Source organism: Dermacentor andersoni, chromosome 2, assembly GCF_023375885.2.
Source record: "Dermacentor andersoni chromosome 2, qqDerAnde1_hic_scaffold, whole genome shotgun sequence".
NCBI lineage: Eukaryota > Metazoa > Arthropoda > Arachnida > Ixodida > Ixodidae > Dermacentor > Dermacentor andersoni.
Genome location: NC_092815.1, coordinates 1,999,795 through 2,021,146, shown reverse-complemented (window position 1 = coordinate 2,021,146; position 21,352 = coordinate 1,999,795). Strand labels below are relative to the sequence as shown.

Here is a 21,352-nt window from a genome sequence, read left to right as displayed (position 1 = left end):
CGAAACAAACAGTCACTATATATTAAGTTTTTCTTTTAAATGCAACAAACCTCGTGAACTTTTGTGCAGTGGTTGCCGAGAAAAACAGATTCTCCTTTCACATATATTTAGATGGGAGCGCCCGAGCTAAAGCTTCCTCTTCTGGGCTACTTTCCCCATTACCGTGTCCGCATGCCGAACAAAACCCCGAAAATAGTGCAATGACAGACAGACCCGCGGTGGAGGTGACGCAGGCGTCAACAACTCCCTATACATGAGCCGATCCCGAAGATATTGCAATTTCGGGCGGCTGATCCACGGCGGAGGTGACACAGGCATTAGGCACTCCCCATATGTGGGCCGATCCCGAAGATAGTGCAATACCGTGATGACTCGCGGAGGAGGCGACCCAGGCGTTATGCACTCCCGATAGGTGGGCCGATCCCGAAGATATTGCGGTACCAGGCCGATCCGTGGCGGAGGTGATGAAGGCGTGAAGAACTCCCCATACGTGGGCCGATACCGAAGAGAGTGGAATTCCGGGCCGACTCACGACGGAGGAGCAGTTAGATAAATTGCTTGAGCTTACGGACAAGTGTGTTCCAAGCATAGATTCCACCAGACCCAAGAAACGTAAGAAACCCTAGGTGAATTTGCATATTCTCAGAATAATAAAAGAAAGAAAGAGCAATTAATAGATACAGAAAAACTAAAAGTATGAATCACATAAATAAGTTATCTGAAGTAACACAGGAGTATAAGTTTGCTATAAAGAATACGAAGGAAGAGTACTTTAAGACACTCAACGACAGAACGAAAACTAATCCTAAACATTTTTGGAGGTTTTTAAAAGGATGCGGATCAGATTTTATAGGAATAAATGAAATTGTTTGTAGTCAACAAATAATTACAGACGATACTGAAAAGCCAACGCGTTTGAATACATCATTTGGATCTGTCTTCCTACCTAAATGTAATCATAGCTCTGCACCACATGCCAGCACACTTCCTTTAATGGAACAAGTTGAATTAAGCGTTAGAGGCATCGAGGCAGTCCTAAACGTCATAGATGAAACCAAAGCAAACGGTTCGGATGGTATATCTCCACGTATACTAAAACGGTGTGCTACACCTATCTCGATGTACCTTTATTTAATCAATGTGAAATCGCTTTCCACAGGACTCTTACCTAATGATTGGAAAACCGCTCAAGTTGTACCTATTCATAAAGGGCGCTCGAAAAGAGATGTCGCGACTACAGGCCTACACTAACATCCATCTCGTGCAAAATCATTGAGCATATTATATATACCGAGATAATGCGTCATATAACAAATAATAATATACTAATCAAAGAACAACACGGGTTTCGGAAAGGTCTATCTTGCACAACACAATTAATTGAATTTTATCATGAATTGGCATTCGATGTTGACGAGGGAGGACAAACATATTGTGTCTTTTTATACTTTCGCAAGGCATTCGACACAGTGTCACATCCACGTCTTATTAAACTTAAACTGTTAAATATTCACTCAAGCGTACTCGCTTGAATTGAAAATTATCTGTCTCAGCGCCGACAATGTGTTGTTTTGAACGGCAAAAGCTCGGCATACGCTGATATGACGTCAGGAGTCCCACAGGGCTCAGTCTTAGGGCCACTTTTGTTTTTACTTTATGTAAATGATATTTCTGTTGATATTTCTTCATGTATACGGTTGTTTGCCGATGATTGTGTTGTTTATAGGAAAACTAAGAGTGAACAAGATGCTGCCATGTTCAATTTGACCTAGAATGTATTAATACTTGGTGTTCCACGTGGAAGATGAATTTGAATTTTAAAAAGTGTGTTAATGTATGTTTTACAAAAAAGAAGAAACGGAGTGTAAGTCTGTCACGGATCTCCTCCGGAGAGCACTCTGGCCGAAAGAATGGACTAGGCGACAGGTGTACCCACACAGACGCACATTTAATACAACCCACGCGGCACGAACAGCAGCACACAAACCTAACAAAACTAACACACAAGATACAAATACTGCTAGTACACACGTCCCAGTAACACTACACTAGCGTTCTACTGATAGTGGTTGGCGTTCGTGCTCCCGTCTGGTTCGATGTGGATGTGGTGTGGCGCGGGTCCCGTAGCCGACGTCGGAGTGGCGTTCGACGTTCTAGGGCTGGCGTCGCTGGAGGCGTCGTTGGTTGCGTCGTACACACTCCCGGTCCAAACGCCCGTGGAGGTGTGGCCGATGATGTTGGCGTTGCGGAGCCACCCGGAAGAGGGGCAGCAGTGGTAGAGACACCCCTGGCCGTAGCAGGTGGTGGCGTCCTCCGTGGACTCCGCGGAACGGGCTCAGGAACGGCAGGAAGTCTGCGGTGCAAAGCCGTAGCACGCGAGCTCACCGGAGCAGTAGCCGGCGTCGCTCTCTTCCGGTCGAACCGTCCCTGACCCGCCGAGTCTCCGCTGCTTTCTCCTTCCCCCCCGTGTCTCGCTCTTCCTCGGCCTTTTATAGTCTTGACGTTAGTCCACGTAATCCTTCTCTTCGTCTTCTCTTCTCCACCAATCATCGCTTTCCATCTCACCGGATACTTCTCCACCAATCATCTCATGTCACCTCACTGCGAACCTCTTCTTTATCTTTTTTCGTCTTCGATTAATCCACGTCATTCTTAACGCCATCCTCGTCGTCTTCTTGAAACCTTTCTTCGTCTACCATTTTATTTTATCTTCCCTCTTATATGTGACAAGGGCCCCCTCTCTCAAGAGTTTTTCCCTGAAAAACTGCTCAAGTCGTCCTCCTCTTCAAGCCATCCAGCCAGCCGACTATTTTCTGTGGCGATTCTGGCCGCAGCACACCACACAGCACAACGCAGATGACCAGTACACACCAAAAGCACATCACTAACACATCATTGCCGTTGTCCATACAGTGTTCTAAGCAAACATGTTAATGTTCACAATCAAAATGCGTTTTCGGAACACTAACACATCATTGCCGTTGTCCATACGGCGTCCTTAATAAACATGTTAATGTCCTCAACACTCCTTTGCATAATCACGTAACAACCACAACAACACCAACAACACGATACATCCCTGAGATATATAGCACAGCAGCAACAACAAGATACCTCCCTCGGATACCTAGAGCTGTTCAGTTGGCTCTACTCATGAAGTCCGCTGCAACGTTATCTCTGCCTTTAATATATTCCACTTGAAATGAGTATTCTTGCAAGGCCAGACTCCATCTCATGACTTTACTATTGTTCATTTTGGCCTTGGTTAAATATTCAAGCGGCTGATGATCCGTTTGAATTCTGAAATGTCTCCCACAAAGATAAATGTGAAATTTTTTTACTGCCCACACCACCGCTAAGCATTCCTGCTCAACCGTGGAATAGTTGCGTTCAGTAGCCGATAGTCTCTTACTTGCAAAAAATACCGGATGCAGCACGTGATTTTCTTCTTGCAAGAGTACGGCTCCTAAAGCCCTGTCAGGTGCATTAGTGCGCAGCACAAACTCCTTATCCAAATTCGGAGCAAGCAGAACGGGCGATTTTGTCATATGCCATTTTAACATCTCGAAAGCGTTCTCATGTTCAGCAGTCCAATTCAGTCTATTGCTTGCCCCCTTCTTAGTAAGTTCCACAAGCGGATCGGCTATGTGGGCATAATCGGGAATAAAGTCCCTGTAGTAACCTGTTAAACCCAGGAACGACTGTACTTCTTTCTTGGTCGTCGGTGTCTGGGCTTGCTGTATTTTGACCAGAATGTCGTCTTTTGTCGCTATGCGGCCCATCCCCAGTTAGTGTCCGAGGAAAGAAATGGCTTCAAAGCCCACCTCACATTTTGCCGGTTTTATGGTTAACCTGGCTTGTTGAATTCTATCAAATAATTTTTCCAGCGTAATTATATGCTCTTCCCACGTATCTGTTGCCACAAGGACGTCGTCAATATAATGTTCTACATTTTGAAGCCCCTCTAAAACCTTCCTCATCAGCTTCGTGAATATTGCGGACGCTGTCTTCAAACCAAACGGCATGAATTGAAACTGGAATAAACCTGCCGAGCAAGAAAAGGCAGTCTTCTCTTTAGACGAACCTTCCATTGGTATTTGCCAATACCCTTTAGCTAAGTCAAATTTAGAGAAAAACCTTTTGTGAGCGACCTTAGCGAACACCACGTCCGCTCTTGGTATAGCTTCGGCATCGGGTACTATGACGGCATTTAGCCGACGAAAATCTACACACAGTTGGTTAGTACCATCGGGTTTTTTGACAACCACGAGAGGCGCATTGTATGCTGACCACGACCTCTCAATCACACGAAGCTCTAACATATCCCGCACCTCATTTTCAATGGACTCTTGAACTATTAGAGGTAGTGGATATTGCTTCACGCTGATTGGTCTATCTGAAGAGAGATCTAGTTTGCAACTTATGACGTCCGTGTTTCCCGGCACATCCGAAAACACATCTCCCTTGAATTGAAGTAGGGCCTTTATCTGTGACCTTCTGTCTTCATTCAAATCGGGGTTTATTATCACCTTATCCTATCCTACAGTTTTCTTTCGACTGCACGTGGGTACCTCGGCAACATCATCTATCTCCTCTGCCACTACCGCACATGCTACCTCGGCGGTGCACCGTACGGGAACTCTTTCTTCGTACTTTTTCAACATGTTTGCATGGAAAACCTTCTTGGTGTTATTTATCAATAACTCATAATCCATCTCGCTTTTCTTCTGTGTCACAAGGTAAGCACCCTTCCACTGCATCAGTAGCTTATTATGATCCGTGGGTAGCAGGATGAGAACCCTGTCGCCCGGCTTCAGATTTCTGTGCGTGGCTTTCTTGTCATAGTAGCCCTTAAAGCGTTCGCACGCCTTTTCCAAGCTTTGATGTGCAAGCCTACATGTCTCCTCCAACTTCTCCCTCAACTCAAGAACATATGTGTATGTTGTCTTGAGATCTGACGCGATCGCTTTATTGGCCCACAGCTCCTTGAGTATTGTAAGTGGACCTCTAACGGTTCTCCCATACAACATCTCGAAGGGCGAGAAACCAAGACTCACTTGTGGCACTTCGCGGTACGCGAACAAAAGAGCTGGGAGATATCTATTCCAATCCTGAGGCCTTTCCTGGCACATTTTCTTAATCATACTTTTGAGGTTACCGTTGAACCGCTCTACAAGGCCATTACACATGGGATGGTAAGGCGTTGTCAGTAACTGCCTTACTGACAAAAGGCGGTTCACCTCCTTCATCAGCTCCGACGTGAAGTTCGCGCCCCGGTCACTCAAAATTTCCCTCGGGAACCCATAACGCGAGAACATCTCCACAAAACCCTCCGCCACTTGGATACTGTCAATAGTTTTCAATGGAACGGCCTCAGGATAACGAGTGGCCATATCAACCAGGGTAAGCACATATCTATTGCCTCTGGCGGATACTGGAGAGATTGGCCCTACAATGTCAACGGCCACTCTTTGAAATGGCAGGTCGATGACTGGCATCTTGCCCAGAGGTACGGGACCAACTCTACCCTTCGGCACTGTGCGCTGGCACACGTCACATGAGCGAACAAAGCGTTTCACATCACTCTGGACGCCTGGCCAGAAGAACTCCTCGGTGATTCTTGACACCGTCTTTTGGACGCCCTGGTGTCCCGCCATAATGGCGTCATGTCCTAAGCGTAACACTGTCTCTCTCATATCTTTCGGTAAAACCAGCTGTTGGACCCGCCTTCCTGAGCTAAATGTGTATTCCCTGTGCAGAAGACCATTTACCACTAGATATTCGAATGACGTATGGCTCCTCTCCCGTTCCACTTTTTCCCCGATTTTTTCGAAGCAGGTTTTCAAGCTCGGGTCTTCTCTTTGCCTAGTTGCAATTTCACCCGGTGTTATGTTCAGGCACATCGTAACGGGCGTGGAGAGCGGACGCTGCGTTGCTCTGGCTGTCGCTTGAGCTCTTGTCTCCACTGCCGAAGAGCCCCATCACCCGCCTGAGCTGTCGTGGACCTTTCCTCCTTTGGGTGTTCTTCAACGTTGAGCATCCTCCACTCGCGATCGGGGTCCTCGACACGTCTTGCACCCGTAATGTTTCCCAAGATGAGATCGTAGATGGGATGCTCTACGCATTTTGCCACTACCTGTCCGGTATAATATGGCGTGGACACTAGAATCCTGGCTTCAGGAAGGTACCTTACTGTGCTATCCACAAGAGTGACGGCCGACGTTTCCCCTGTAAGATCCTCGTCCTTCACCGGGCTTCTCCGAACCAAAACTGTGTTGGCTCCGCTGTCTCTAAGCGCCAATACAGGACGGTCCCCTATTTGCCCAACCACCACCGGCATTGCTGCTTTTGACTTGGGTGCTCCACTCACCACCTCATTTCCCAGTGGCGTTTGTTCTGCTTTCAGCTGTGGAACTTCAGGTGGTGTGACAAGTTCTGCCAGAGAGTTAACAACGCATGCAGCTTGGTCTTGCGTTCTATACCGACACTCATCCACAGTGTGTCCTCTCCTCTTACAACCCTGACACACAACCTGTGTCTTTTGAGCAACGTTACTGGTTCGACAGTCAGCTGCACGGTGTCCCACCTTGCCGCAGAGAAAACACTTTACTGGCGCCTTAGATGCGCCGCCATATGTTCTTGGTTGTGCCGCATCTGTCTCTGGGACCTTCTGTGTCTCCTCCCTCCCCTTACTCATATTTCTCAGCCCCTGAGCCTCGAGGAATTGGTCTGCAGTGTCGGCAAACTCTTCCAATGAACACAACTTCCTTTCTTTCAAGAATAGTGACAGCTTTGAGCTGCAACATGCTAAAAATTGCTCTGTGACCAGCTTCTCACGCACCCCTTCAAAACTCTTTTCCGTGTTGGACATATCAATCCACCTATCGAAATAGTTGGTCAGCCTGCAGGAAAACTGCTTAGCGGTTTCAGAATCCTCGGGTTTCGCGGTGCGAAATCTCTGCCGAAAACCTTCTGCCGTAAGCCTGAATCTTTGAAGGAGTGCCTTCTTAACCTTCTCGTAGTCCATGGACTCAGCAGCCGGCATCCTTCCAAACACATTCAGCGCCTCCCCGACTAAGCACATACTCAATGCCGTGGCCCATTCACTACGCTCCCAGCCTTGCCCCAAAGCTATCCGCTCGAATCGTTGCAGATACGCGTCCAAATCATCTCTTTTGTCATCGAAGGGAGCCATCAACTTTCTTGCACAAACTCTGGCCGGTCTAGGAGATTCGGTACCAGCTAAGGAACGCTGATCATCGTCCGTGGTCCCCTCATAGCCTCCTGCGATATGCGCCTGTTTCCACAAAATGAACTCCTTCTCTCGTTCTATCCTTCTTTTCTCCGGTTCTTCTGCCTCGCGAGCTCTTCTAGCCTCTCGCTCTTCTCCCTCGCGAGCCTCTGCGCGTGCTTGCGCCCTTCCCTCTCTCTGCCTCTTTGCTTCTTCTTTCTTCTCGTCCCAGAGACGCATCGCCTCTTCCTTGCTTAGCCCTAGCTTGAGCGCAAGTTCTAGCGTTTTTGCCAAATCCATACTTTCAGCCGTCGAGAGATCGGAAAGATCCGAGACAAATAAAAAAGAAACAAGGAAATGAATCCTGGCAGGCTCGCCACTTGTCTTTGTCACGGATCTCCTCCGGAGAGCACTCTGGCCGAAAGAATGGACTAGGCGACAGGTGTACCCACACAGACCCACATTTATTACAACCCACGCGGCACGAACAGCAGCACACAAACCTAACAAAACTAACACACAAGATACAAAGACTGCCAGTACACACGTCCCAGTAACACTACACTAGCGTTCTACTGATAGTGGTTGGCGTTCGTGCTCACGTCTAGTTCGATGTGGATGTGGTGTGGCGCGGGTCCCGTAGCCGACGTCGGAGTGGCGTTCGACGTTCTAGGGCTGGCGTTGCTGGAGGCGTCGTTGGTTGCGTCGTACACACTCCCGGTCCAAACGCCCGTGGAGGTGTGGCCGATGATGTTGGCGTTGGGGAGCCACCCGGAAGAGTGGCAGCAGTGGTAGAGACACCCCTGGCCGTAGCAGGTGGTGGCGTCCTCCGTGGACTCCCCGGAACGGGCTCAGGAACGGCAGGAAGTCTGCGGTGCAAAGCCGTAGCACGCGAGCTCACCGGAGCAGTAGCCGGCGTCGCTCTCTTCCGGTTGAACCGTCCCTGACCCGCCGAGTCTCCGCTGCTTTCTCCTTCCCCCCTGTGTCTCGCCCTTCCTCGGCCTTTTATAGCCTTGACGTTAGTCCACGTAATCCTTCTCTTCGTCTTCTTCTCTTCTCCACCAATCATCGCTTTCCATCTCACCGGATACTTCTCCACCAATCATCTCTTGTCACCTCACTGCGAACCTCTTCTTTATCTTTTTTCGTCTTCGATTAATCCACGTCATTCTTAACGCCATCCTCGTCGTCTTCTTGAAACCTTTCTTCGTCTACCATTTTATTTTATCTTCCCTCTTATATGTGACAAAGTCTTTACCAGATAAATAATACCCTGATAAATAACGAACCTATATACAAGCATCTAGGCGTGACGCTATCATCCGACTGCTCATGGTCTGCTCATATGGATGACGTCGTTGTAAAAGCTGGTAGGGCACTCAAGTTAATTAAGAGGAACTTGAAATGCTCACAGCCGAGCCTAAAGAAAACTGCTTACTTAACATGTGTCAGACCAATTTTGGAATACCACCTGTGCCGCCGTCTGGGACTCCGCGCAAAAAAAACTTGATTGATAAACTGGAAAGTATTTAAAACCGAGCTGCTAGGTTTGTCCTGGGGCGGTATGGGCGGAGAGAAAGTTGTACTGAAATGAAACTTGAATTGAATTCGGAACTGCTTTCCTCTCGGCGGGAAAAGTTGAGACTGAAGTTTTTATACCTCATATTTAATAATAAGACTGGAATTAGCAGTAAAAGCTACTTGAAAGAACCACATTATATTTCTAGGCGCAATGACTATTCACTTAAAATCCGCGAGTACCGTGCCAGGACGTACTTGTTTGCGGATTCCTTTTTTGTCAAAACTATTGTGGAGTGCAATGAGCTGTGTGCAGAGCAAGTGTGCTGTACGAATGAAGATTTGTTTTCTTCCCTCCTGTAACCCCCCTGCTATAACGCCTTCGGGCAATGCGCGGAAATTCTTGAATAAAGATTAAAGAAATTAACGGGCCCACATACACTGCTTCCTCGTCATACTTCTTCATAGAGTGGAAGGTAACTGCGTTTCCTTTTTTTTTGCATTCATATCGCTTTTAGAAAGAGATAATGCTATAAATGCAATGAATGTCATTTGTTCTTGTGTGGTAGATTCAAATATGGGTTTAAACAAACTCTATATCCCATTCATCCCCAAGAGTAGGTGCAAGCGGCGAAATGCTCGCTGGCTCGCTCACACAGACACACACCCACACACACACTAACACGTTCGCACAAACTTACACACGAACACGCACGCACGTTCGCACAAACTCACAGAAACGCAGATGCACAGAGATACGCGTCACGATCCGCCGGGGTTCGTGAACAAGGGAGGGCTCGAGGAACCCTCCCTTAGATGGACGCTCCGCAGCGTGGTGGTGACGAACGATGACTGACCGCCGAGCGGCTGTGCTCGTCGGTGTTTATTGCAGTGTGGGGACCAATGTTGCCTACCGAGCCTGGCAGGCAAAGAAAGATTATGCCCGAGGAGGGCATAACCTCACATGCAGGTCACATGCTTGTCACACCCCCTTACCCCCAGTTTGTTTGTCGACAACAGCGTTCGAGTTCAACGTACGAGGCTCTGCCTCCACCTAGCCAGGTCGACGGTGCCAGCTATCCAGGCGAGTAACGGTCCAGCGCCCTCCGCCGTCGAGTACTCCGCCTGGACACCGGCGTTGACGGGTCCTGCGTGGCAACGCCAGGTGCTGCCTGAGAGCCGCGCTCCATCCGGAGGGTCCGCAGTGGTCGGCCTTGTGAGTGGTACCGGGCTCAACACCGACCCAACGGGCGCCGCACCACTGGCAACGCTTGCCGCCTCCGAGGTGGGTGGTGCTCTGATGGAAGGGACTGGTGCTGCCGCTAGTCCTCCTGCGGGTTGGAACACTGAAGTGGCAGTCGATGGTGCTGGCCAAGTCCCGAGGCGAGGCCTGACATGGTCGGCATGTCTGTGCCACGTGGCCCCGTCTGGTCTGCGGAAGTGCAGCGAGGAGGCGCTGGCAGGAGACACCACTTGTCCAGCGGACCAGGATGGGCCAGGAAAGAAATTCCTGGCGAAAATTGGAGCTCGCGACTCCGGCAACGTCCCGAGACGGCACCTTCTGTTAGCAGCCAGCTTTTGCTTTAGCTGCTTCAGAAGCACTGCGGATCGGAGGTCCGCATGCAAGACGTCCAAGGGTGTCTTGACCATCCGACCCAGCAGAAGCCCACTGGGGGCACGGCCAGTGACATCGTGGGGCGTGGTCCGGTATTGGAACAGTATCTGGGCAATCTGCGTCCGGAAATCCCCAGTGTGGCTCTTCTTGAGCTTGTCCTCGATGGTTTGCCCCACCCGCTCGGCTGCACCATTTGAAGCAGGGTGATACGGCGGAACCAGCATCCGGCGGATTCCTTTCTTCGTCAGCCAGGCCAGGTACTCTGTGCTGGCGAAAGCAGGACGATTGTCGTTCGGCAACCCCTGGGTGGCGACGACCTGTCGCACCGCTGCAATGGTTGCACATGCTGAAGGAGTGGTGACAGGTAGAACCTTCACCCACTTCGAAAAGGCGTCCACCACCACCAGAAAGTAATGGCCCTTGAAGGGCCCCCCAAAATCCACATGCAGGCGGGACCAGGGCCTCTGTGCGAACGGCCAGGGGGTTATTTCCACATGAAGTGAGGACCGCTGACGCTCCTGGCAGGTCTGGCAGCTCTGCACCATGTGAGAATTATCCTGGTCCAGGCCAGGCCACCAAACATGGGACCGGGCCACCTTCTTGGTCTTTTGCACGCCAGGATGACCCGCGTGCAGCAACTGCAGGACACTGGACTGGACATTTTGTGGGATCACCACCCTAGAGCCCCATAGTACGCAGCGCTGCTGCAAGCTCAGCTCGGCGGACTTGTGGCTATAGGCCTGCTGAACCAATTCCTCCCCACGGGACACCGCCTTGACCACCTGAGACAGGACTGGGTCCCGGCTGGTCGCTTGCGATACCGCAGATCAGGAGAGCACCTCCGTGTACGCATGCTCCAGCATGAACACTTCATCAGGTTCCGGAACAGCATCAGGCACCTCTGGCAGGGGCAGGCGGCTCAGGGCATCAGCAGGTTCCAGGTAACTGTAAGCTGCCAGCCTCAAGGCCCAGCGTACCCCTCGAGGGAATGCCTGCACAGGAACTGCCTTGTCAGGCCCCAGCAGCCCCAACAGCGGCTTGTGGTCCGTGGCCGTCTCGACCATCCGGCCCCCCAGATACTGGTGGAAGCGTTCGACACCGAACATGAGGGCCCAACCTTCCTTGTCCAGCTGGTTGTAAGGTTGCTCTGCAGCCGACGAGAAGCAAACGACACAGGGCATTCCTGGCCATCTTTGTGCCGGTGCGCCAGGATGGCTCCCACGCCGTACGGCGACGCATCTATGGTCACGACAACAGGCTTGGCAGGATCGAAGTGTACCAGCGCTGGAGCCTTGCTAATTAGCTTCTTACTGTGCTGGAAGGCCTGGTCCTGATCCTTCTTCCAGACCCATAGCTGAGCATCTCGAAGCATATGATGGAGCGGCTCTAGATGCTCTGACAGGTTCGGCAGGAAACCCCTGTAGACGTTGATGAGGCCGAGGTAGCTCTTAACCTCCTTGTTCTGGGGCTTAGGCGCCTTGAGCACAGCATCAACTTTGCTGGGAGCCGGGGCTAGGCCTGCCTGGGAAATGGCATGTCCCAAGCACTCAACACTGGGGGCCAGGAAAATGCACTTTTCCAGCTTCAGCTTGAGACCGGCGTCCTGCAGTCGCGCCAGGACGTTGTGGAGGTTCTGCAGGTGGTCCCCGTCGTCGCTGCCAGTAACCAAGATGTCATCCAAGTACACCGCCATATGAATCATGCCCTTGAAGATGTTGTCTATCTCCCTCTCAAATATGGCTGGGGCTGAGGCCACGCCAAAAAGTAAGCGCGTGTATTAGAAGAGCCCCAAAGTTGTCGATATTGTGACATACTTCCGGGAGGCATCCTGGAGCACCAGCTGCATCTCTTAGTTCGAGCTTGGTAAACTTCTGTCCACCGGACAACGCTGACCAGAGGTCTTCAATCCGGGGCAACGGGTACTTCTCGACGGTAGCGACAGGGTTGCTATTAACCTTGAAATCCCCACAGATCCCGACACTGCCATCTCGCTTGAGGACAGGTACGATGGGAGCGGCCCATTCAGATGTCTTGAGGTGCACCAGGCTGCCCTTTCGCTGTAACCGTTGCAGCTCCTGGGTGACGTGGTCTTTAAGGGCAAACGGCAGTGGGCGAGGCTTGAAAAAACGTGGCCGGGCTCCCTCAGGTACATAGATGCAAGCCGTCGTGCCGGCAAATGTACCCTCCCGTGGCTGTAACAGGGGCTGGAACTCGGCTAGGAGGCTGGGGATGACTTTCACTCTATGCAGGCTGTGTTCCTGGTACTCTGGCAGACAAACGCCCAGTGCGTGCATCCAGTTTCCGCCCAGCAGCGTCGGCAACGACCCCTTGGTTAAGTACATGGTAAGGATTGCCGCCCTGTCGCCAAAGCGAACGCTGACCTGTGCCTCACCCTCGACCTGGGAGAGCTGCCCGGAGTAGCCGTGCAGCATCACGCCCGAAGCCTCGACAGACACGCCGGGGAAAGTACGCCTGAAGGGTTTCCCGGCCATGACCGATACGCTGGCCCCTGTGTCCAGCTTCATGGAAATGAGGTGCCCGCAGATTTCGACGATCAGCATGTACGGCGGTACAGAGGACGGTACAAGGCCTGTGTGCCACATGTAGAAAATCGGCAGGTCCTCGGCCACGACGTGGAGCCAGACCACGGAAGAACTTGAGCCTGCTGCCGCACTCCCCCGCCGCGTACCCTTGCGACAGCTACCCTGGCCGCGGGCTTGTGTGACACCTGGGCTTGAACCAAGCTGCCGCTGCTGTTTACTGTTCGTCCTCCCCCTTCTGCAAACCCGTGCCAGGTGCCCAGTTTTCCTGCACGTGAAGCATTGTGCTTGAGAGAATTGGCACTGTGATGGGGAGTGCGCACCACCACAGCGACGGCAGGTACTGCCCTTTGTCTCCAACTTGTTGACCCCCGCTTCCGCGACAGTGAGCCAGTCGCACGCGAAATCTCACCGGCGTCCTTGGCGGCAGATACTATTGCCAGCGCTGCCTTCACGGCGTCGTCCAGCGAGGTGTCGGGAAGCTCCAGGAGTCGCGTCTGCATGGCGGGGTTGTCGATGCCGCAGACGAAACGGTCCCTGAGCAGCGAGTCCAGTTGGTCCCCGAAGGCGCAGGCACTCGCTAGCCCTCGTAGCGTAGCAACGGATTGCCCGAGGGTTTCTCCTTGCCGGCGGCTCCGTTTGTTGCAACGGAAAAGCTCCATTAAAGTGTACGATGCTGGGCTGAAATGCGAGCGCAGTATAGCGAGCAGCTCACCCAGCGTCTTAACATGTGGCGTGGCTGGCTTGAAAAGGTCGAGCAGGAGGCTGAAGACGCGGGTCCCGCAGCTGGCCACTAAAATGTCCCGCTGTTTGGTCTAGGGTGTGTCGTTTGCCCGAAAGAACACGTGGACTTGTTCCTCGTAAATTGGCCACGCGGACTCACCTCCCTCGAACGGCTCGAGCCTTCCGTACAGCGGCATGGCTGAATTAACGGGGTGTGGTGTTTCCCCACTCGCGGCGGCATGGGACGGTCCGTGGGTACTCGTCGCCAGTGTCACGATCCGCCCGAGTTCGTGAACAAGGGAGGGCTCGAGGAACCCTCCCTTGGACGGACGCTCCGCAGCGTGGTGGTGACGAATGGTGACTGGCCGCCGAGCAGCTGTGCTCGTCGGTGTTTATTGCAGTGCGGGGACCAATGTTGCCTACCGAGCCTGGCAGGCCACCGAGCCCGGCAGGCAAAGAAAGATTATGCCAAGGAGGGCATAATCTCACATGCAGGTCACATGCTTGTCACACCCCCTTACCCCCAGTTTGTTTGTCGACAACAGCGTTCGAGTTCAACGTACGAGGCTCTGCCTCCACCTAGCCGGGTCGACGGGGCCAGCTATCCACGCGAGTAACGCTCCAGCGGCCTCCGCCGTCGAGTACTCCGCCTGGACACCGGCGTTGACGGGTCGTGTGTGGCAACGCCGGATGCTGCCTGAGAGCCTCGCTCCATCCGGAGGGTCCGCAGTGGTCGGCCTTGTGAGTGGTACCAGGCTCAACACAGAGGGGCGTCATATGCTTGTCGCACCGATAAATGCTCGCCCGCATTCATACTTACACGCGCCCATGTATGCACACACGCACAAAAATGTAAGCACACCCGCACACGGAACTGTACGCACACACAAACACGCGTATGCTCGCACACGCATACACGCGCTCGTGCGCACGCATATTCAAATGCTGAGACATGAAATTGCACGCTCACGCAAATATAAGTACACACGACGCACGCTGAACTTGTGCACACCTATATACACTCCCTCTCCTTCCCTGTTTCGTCACAATAACATTAAATTAAATTAGGGGGCTTTACGTGCCAAAACCACTTTCTGACTATGAGGCACGCCGTAGTGGAGGACTCCGGAAATTTCGACCACCTGGGGTTCTTTAACGTGCACCTAAATCTAAGTACACTCACAATAACATGTGCATGCAAACAGACTGAATGTCACTCGCTCTGCAATTATCTTTCAAAACTCCAGCTGTAATAAATCGCTTTACGGTTGAATTTCGCGCTTCTTCAAGTCAGTGTGCCCTCTGCTGAGATGATGCGAAACCATTTCCTCTTGTCATGTTACATAACCACCCATCCGCCACCAAAACGCTGCTTTAATGCACCACCAATGTTCTGACTGAGTGCCATAAAAGCATATGTTGTTACAAGGGACTAGCCTCTTGGCGCAGACAGTGGACACTCATTTGATACTCGGCTATTATATAGAAATATTTTTTTAAATATTTTCCCCGCGCATTTAGGCATGTGCATTTCCTGGAAGTCCCACAGGATGGTGAAGCTGCAATGTCCAGAATTCCTGAGTATGTCCATACTACAAGGCACGCTAGTATTTTTTGTTTACCTAACACAAAGGCACGCTCATGCTTGTTCTTATGGTGTTCAAGGAATAAAATTTGATAATAAAAGCGATGTCTTAACAAATAAGCAGCCCATTTGCTACGTTTTAGGAAGTAAAAATAGAAAATTTAATATTTGAAAAGCCCTCCTGAAAAAACCATAACTGAAACCAAATCTTAAGTTTTGTGTTTCCACCATCTGGTGTGAGACTGTGGAACTCGGCCCTACGTGGCGTTAACTAAAAACGAAAACCGTGACACTCAGCACGGCATCGAATCACTGCCAGCATGACGTTGAACGATAGGCGCTAGTGACTAAACGAATCGGCCGCGGCTTCCACGGTTTCCGTAAGTGATACGCTTGGCTTTTTATACATAACACGTGAATTTGCATGACTGTTTCTAAAATCGCTTTTGGGAACAGTGTTACGTCTTGTGTATATAGTCGAGATAGGCATCAATCAAAAGCTTATTGTCCGGACTACATACGCTGCAGTGGCTATTACGAAAGACGTCGTAGCTTTATTACAACTACCGTTTTTCTCTGGAAAATCGAGTACAAATTTTCCTCGTTACGATAGGCTTCCATTGCGGAATCTTTAACCGCTCTGGGAACAAAATTATCCCTTGCCACCGCGTGATCACTGCATTTGGCTCGTGTGGATGATCTTTCCGAACATGTTTGTCACCTGCCTTTTTCAATAATCAACCTGCAGCTTTTGTTATTCGCGAAAAACCCGCTCGTTCCATTGAAAACGGGCTAGCTTCGTGCCGGGGCCGCTTGGTATGCTAGTTGGTACGTGTCCAGAAAAGCTGGATATAACAATCCCGGATCATGGCCATAGGCAGCTTCGCTGTAAAGGATGACCGTCATCAACACGCACCTGCGCTTAAACTCGTACAACCGCTTGGCCTTCGGCATATCTTCTGCTCCCGCACTGTTCCAGCGGCGCATTGAGTCGTTATGCGGGGCTTAATAACCAAGAGTGGGCGCGTACATGGGCGACATCATAATCGCCGACAAACAACATTACAGGTCGAAGCTCCGACAAGTGTTGCAGAGACTGCAGGACGGTGGCCTCCAGCTGAACAAGGCCAAATATCGGTTCCGAGAAAGAAGTGTCACGCAGCCGGCCTTCACCCGCTGTGCGACAACCTTGACTCTATGATAGCTGCATCAGAACCGGAGTCGGAAAGCCAACTTAGTTCGTTTCTGGGGCTAATATTGTCCTATTCAAAGCTTTTGTCTAATTTGGCTACCACCCTGACTCCGCTCTGTCGGTAGCTGGCGAAAGGACAACGCTGGAACTGGAACGAAAAGCAGAAAAGAGCTTTCAAGGAAGCAAAGCGTACCTTGTTAAAGGGAACTTACCTGGTTCAATCACGGCTGGAGTGTGATGCTTCAGCAGATGGCCTAGGCGCAGTACTATCGCGCCGCAGTGATGGTGTAGACCATCCGATATCATTTCGTTCGAGAACCACCCCCAATCAAATGGATTAGTGGAGCGGGCTATGCAAACGAGAAAAGAGGGCCTCAAAAAAAATGGCTGTGGCTTAGCTAAGTTTAAGCCCAGGATGCGAAGCATACTAGCCTTTATTTTAGCTGTTGAACCACTGTTTAGCCTGGTGAACTGCTGTTGCTTGGCTATATTTGGTTCGGCTAGACGAAGAAACAACTCATGCGTTACTCTGCTTCGCCTTCAAGAGTGGAACGCGAGAGCGTTCCCGTCGACCCGCCGAGGGGTGTATGACAATGGGCTACGGCGCAGCGACTACGCGCCCCGCATTGGACGCGGTGAGCGTCGAGCAACGCAGCGTTCGGCGCGGCAACGAAATGTGGGCCTGAGGAAGCGACGCACGCCTGAGCCTTAGAAACAGCTCGTTTCTAAAGCAACACCGCATTCACTAGAGGCACTTTTGTACCGCTTTGAAGCATCGTACTCGTGGCTCAGTGGTAGTGTCTCCGTCTCACACACCGCAGACCCTGGATCGATTCCCACCCAGCCCATCTTGCAAGAGTTGAGCCCGGCTTGCAGCTGTTGTGACGTCAGTGCCCTAGCGGGAGGAGCGGGAGTTAGGCCGCAGTACCATCTGTGCGACCGCAGGCGAGCGCACGAGCTGAGACCCGGCTATGTAGCTACGCGGCCGCAAGCGAGCGCACGAGTTGAGCCTCCGCTTTTGCAGCTGTTATGACGTCATATGGTAGCTACGCGGCCGCGCGCGGCGCAGCAAGGAAGAGCGTGGTTGTGCGGCTAGTATGCTTCGCATAAAAACGCGGCACATTACAGGAAAAGCCGTCCTGTTTTCTGTTCCGTTACAGATCATCGCCTCTCGCGAGTGCAAAATCACCCGCACAACTTCTCGTACTCCAGCCCCGGGCAAGGCTGTCTGCCCACTTTCCAAAAAGCGCGAAGCACCTAGAGACGCCGGCGCCATCCGGAAACAGCTTCCTTCAGCCAATACACAACCACTGTTCGCACCCGGAAAGCGCATGTGGTCCGGGCAATTTCAACCAAAGGCGTTACGTTTTGGGCGAGTTGGTTGTACATGGTTCTTATTCTCAGGTTCTTATTCTCAGGAATATCGCCTACTCAGGTGATATTCGGTTACTTAAAACTCGAGTGCACAGCAATAAACTGTTCAGTATTATTGTCGCTACTGCGTTGCGTCAATTCACGAACGGCTTCCCTGTTCTACGCGTTATACGCGAGGATACGCGAAGTTATACGCGAGGATAAACTTCCTCTATTAACCTGCAAATACTTCACTGGGTCAAGGGCCATGTACTGTACTTACATAATTGTTTACCGTCGTATTCTCAGTTCCAGTGGGTAAGAATTGCCAGAATTGGTGCGCTTTCCGAGTTTACTAAGGCTTACTTCCGAGGTCATTAAAAAATGTTAGGGCACGGCCAAACACTACAGGTTTCATAGAAAAATTGTCAGACAGCCCTAAAGCCACGCCAAGCAAGGGACCTTCTCAGAACACCGGACTAAAAGATAATTACCATACGGCTGGCAACACTGGTCTTGACGCCATTGCTGTCGTCATCTACTTGCTGTTGTCGAGACGTGCCGCATGCGCAGTAACGTTGGCCCGTTTCGTAACCCTTTGCAGAAACACAAACTGTGCTGGCTAGCTATTGTTGCCTGCAAAATGTCTTCCATACGATTGATTCCGACAGTGCGTGGTATCTGAGCGTTGTAATGCATTTTTTGGGAACTTTACCCATCTTGCGGTATGTCTCTGCATATGCCCGCACCTAACCTCGTTCCCGCCAACTTGGGTCACTGGGTAGTCCCTAGTCAAATTGGTAGAGCAACGGGCTGTTGTGCTGAAGGTACTGGATTCAAAACCAACCATCGGACTCACTTGGGACACTGGATGTGAAATACTGTATATGTTCTGCTCTTCAATGAGCCTCATTGAGGCCAACTTGGTTCACTGGGTATATATGGGACACTGGGTATGTGTTGCTCTTAAGTGAACCTTTTTGACGACAGCTTGCGTCAATGTGTATCTCCTGCGCTTCAATAAACCTTTTCGACGCGAAATTGCTTCACTGAGTACATGCCGATTTTCATAATAATCATAATATAGACCATATTATCAACAATTCCGCACTAATCACAAGGTAGATCATTCGTCACGTTAAAGTCGCCAATCGTCTCCTATAAGTGCACGGCCAGTTTATTTATTTATTTATTTATTTATTTATTTATTTATTTATTTGACACTACATGGTATGTCATGATGCTGGAGACAAAACACATCAAAAAAGGTCTGTGCAAGAGTCCCTGCATAGTGAACTTGGACTCAATAATTAGTTCATGCCTATTGGAGTTACTAATGTAAACGTACAGATTATTTACGTCATGCCACAGAACACGTGTCGAAAGGTGCGCACTAGTGACGTGCGCCGCTGTTTGCTTTGCGCAGTGGACAAGCGTGAAACCAAGAGCCCCTCTCCCAACTCAGCGATGCAGGCCCGCTCCAGCCAGAGACTTCTGAGCAATGCCGACCAGCTGGACACTGCCGGACGCGTTGAGGAGTATCAGGACAGCCCGAGAGATGTCGGAGGACACGAGGACAGGACAACGCCCGTCAGCCAGCGCAATGGCGACATAGCGGCGCGATGGGATAGTCCTGAGCCCGTGGACACGAGCAAGGACAACCTGCTTGAGAAGGAGACCTGTCTTTAAGCGGACATTTATAGCGCTGTACTCGTCCGCTGCAAACTAGCTGGCCTAAGTTGGCGCCATCGTTGATTATTGTCAAGAGACTACTTCAGTGTGCGATAATGTTGCCAACCAGACAGGGAGAAAAGAAAAACGCCGGTGTTTGCAGTTTTCGCCAGAGTTTACTCGGCGTGCACCTTACTTTTTCGTTCTGTCTTGCGTTGGCTCAGTTTGCTGTTGCAGTATCGAAATTTACACTAGGTCACTTGCCCACAAACCCGGATTGGGCGCTCCGTGAGACACCAGCTTCGCGCACACCACGGAACCACAGAAAGTTCGCGCTTGATACATTTGCTTGTAAATCGATTTGTGTCAGCAAATCCGACACAGTTGACCCTACAGTTCTATTTACGAAGTCAGCGGGCGATGACAGCGAACTGTGCCACGTCTTATGACCATCGGCTTTTTACGTGTGTCATTCAGTTTTGTGCAGCGGTGTTTAATCGCACGACGCGGCTACCATCAGCATGCATTCCTAAGTTCAACGTAGAACTCTACCTTAACAGCCCCGACCATAATTTAAGACATTTTGCCCTGACAGTTGTACGTAGGATTCCGTACTAGATTAATTGACGCTTTATGTGCGTGTGCGTGCGTGTGCCTGTGTGTGTGTGTTGGTGTGCGGGTGTGGGTGTGCGTGCGTGCCTGCATAAGTGCGTGCGTGCGTGCGTGTGGGTGTGGGTGTGTGCGTGCGTAGGTGTGGGTGTATGCGCGCGTGTGTGGGTGCAGGTGTGTATGTGTGCGTACACGCATGCGTGCGGGTGTGTAGGCGTGTGTGTGTGTGTGTGTGTGCGTACGTGTGTGTGTGTGTGCGCGCGAGCTTGCGGGTGTGGGTGTGTAGGCGTGCATGGATGTGTGCGCGCATGCGAGTGTGTATGTGTGTGTGCGCGCTTGTGTGTGTTGCTGAGTTGGTGCGTGCGTGCGGGTGTATGTGTGTGCGCGCGGATGTGTGGGTGTATGCGTGTGTGTGTGTATGTAGGTCGGTGTGTGCGTGTGTAGGTGTGTATGTATGCGTGCGTAAGTGGGCGTATGCTTGCGTGCGTGCTTGTGGATGTGTGTGTGTGTGTTCGCGCGCGCCTATACAGACAACGGAAACGTCACTGCGAGTTTCCCAAAACGTCGCGAAGTCCTAGCCCGAAAAAATATGCACGTTTTTCAAGCATGTCATCAAACACATGTGCAGTATAGCAATACACCACAAAGCAATTGTAACCTGTGGGTAGTCCGTTTCGAAAAATTCCTCAAAATATAGCGCACTTTATAGGTTCGAACGTTGTCACATTGTAATATGCTGCTTTCAATATTCCCATCCTGTTTGCTGAAAATAAGTTATGATAACACAACCTTTGTTGATCCCTGCACTTTTTCTATCAAACACGCCGGATGCTCGTAAAACCGTCTGTGCTAGTCAGTAGCTAAAACGAAATGTTACCTCACTGCGTTTTGTCCACAGCATGTTCCTTGCGTTGTCCTGGCCGCTTGTTGCCCGCACTTATCGCGAGTACGTTTTTGTTCTGTGGTCTATTTCGAGCCATCTGTTGATGTTCTCTGACGGCTCAATTGTGCACCTGCTTGCGCCGTTGCTGTTCCCCTGTCTGATAACCGAAACATAAGCTGGTTTCCCCACCTTCGCTGTGTCTTTTCATTATTTCTGCTGACTCAAGTGCTACCATGCATTTGTTCAGTGGCTGCGAAAGGCTTGGCTGTGCTTTCTCGCAGCTTCGTGGTCCATCCAGCCAGCTCTCACGACCATAAACCGTTGGACTAAATTGGAGTATACTTCGAGTATACCTCGAAAATGCCAAAATAAAGGGTTCAGTAATTATTTGCAACGCCGATAGTTAGGTCAGACATATTACAGTTTCACCGT

At 50.9% G+C, this 21,352-nt stretch overlaps 1 protein-coding gene across 5 annotated transcripts in view; it reads left to right on the top strand.

The window, feature by feature from the left end:
* The window catches only part of LOC126543059 (parathyroid hormone/parathyroid hormone-related peptide receptor-like), a 1,023,923-nt gene extending 1,002,810 nt beyond the window's left edge, over positions 1–21,113 (top strand). For all 5 annotated transcript variants that reach the window (XM_050190210.3, XM_050190212.3, XM_055077604.2 and 2 more), the window contains one exon: positions 19,184–21,113. In XM_050190210.3, the coding sequence (XP_050046167.1) occupies positions 19,184–19,446 (263 nt within the window). In that variant the 3' untranslated portion in view covers positions 19,447–21,113. The remainder of the gene's footprint in view (positions 1–19,183) is intronic.
* Positions 21,114–21,352: the final 239 nt, after the last annotated feature.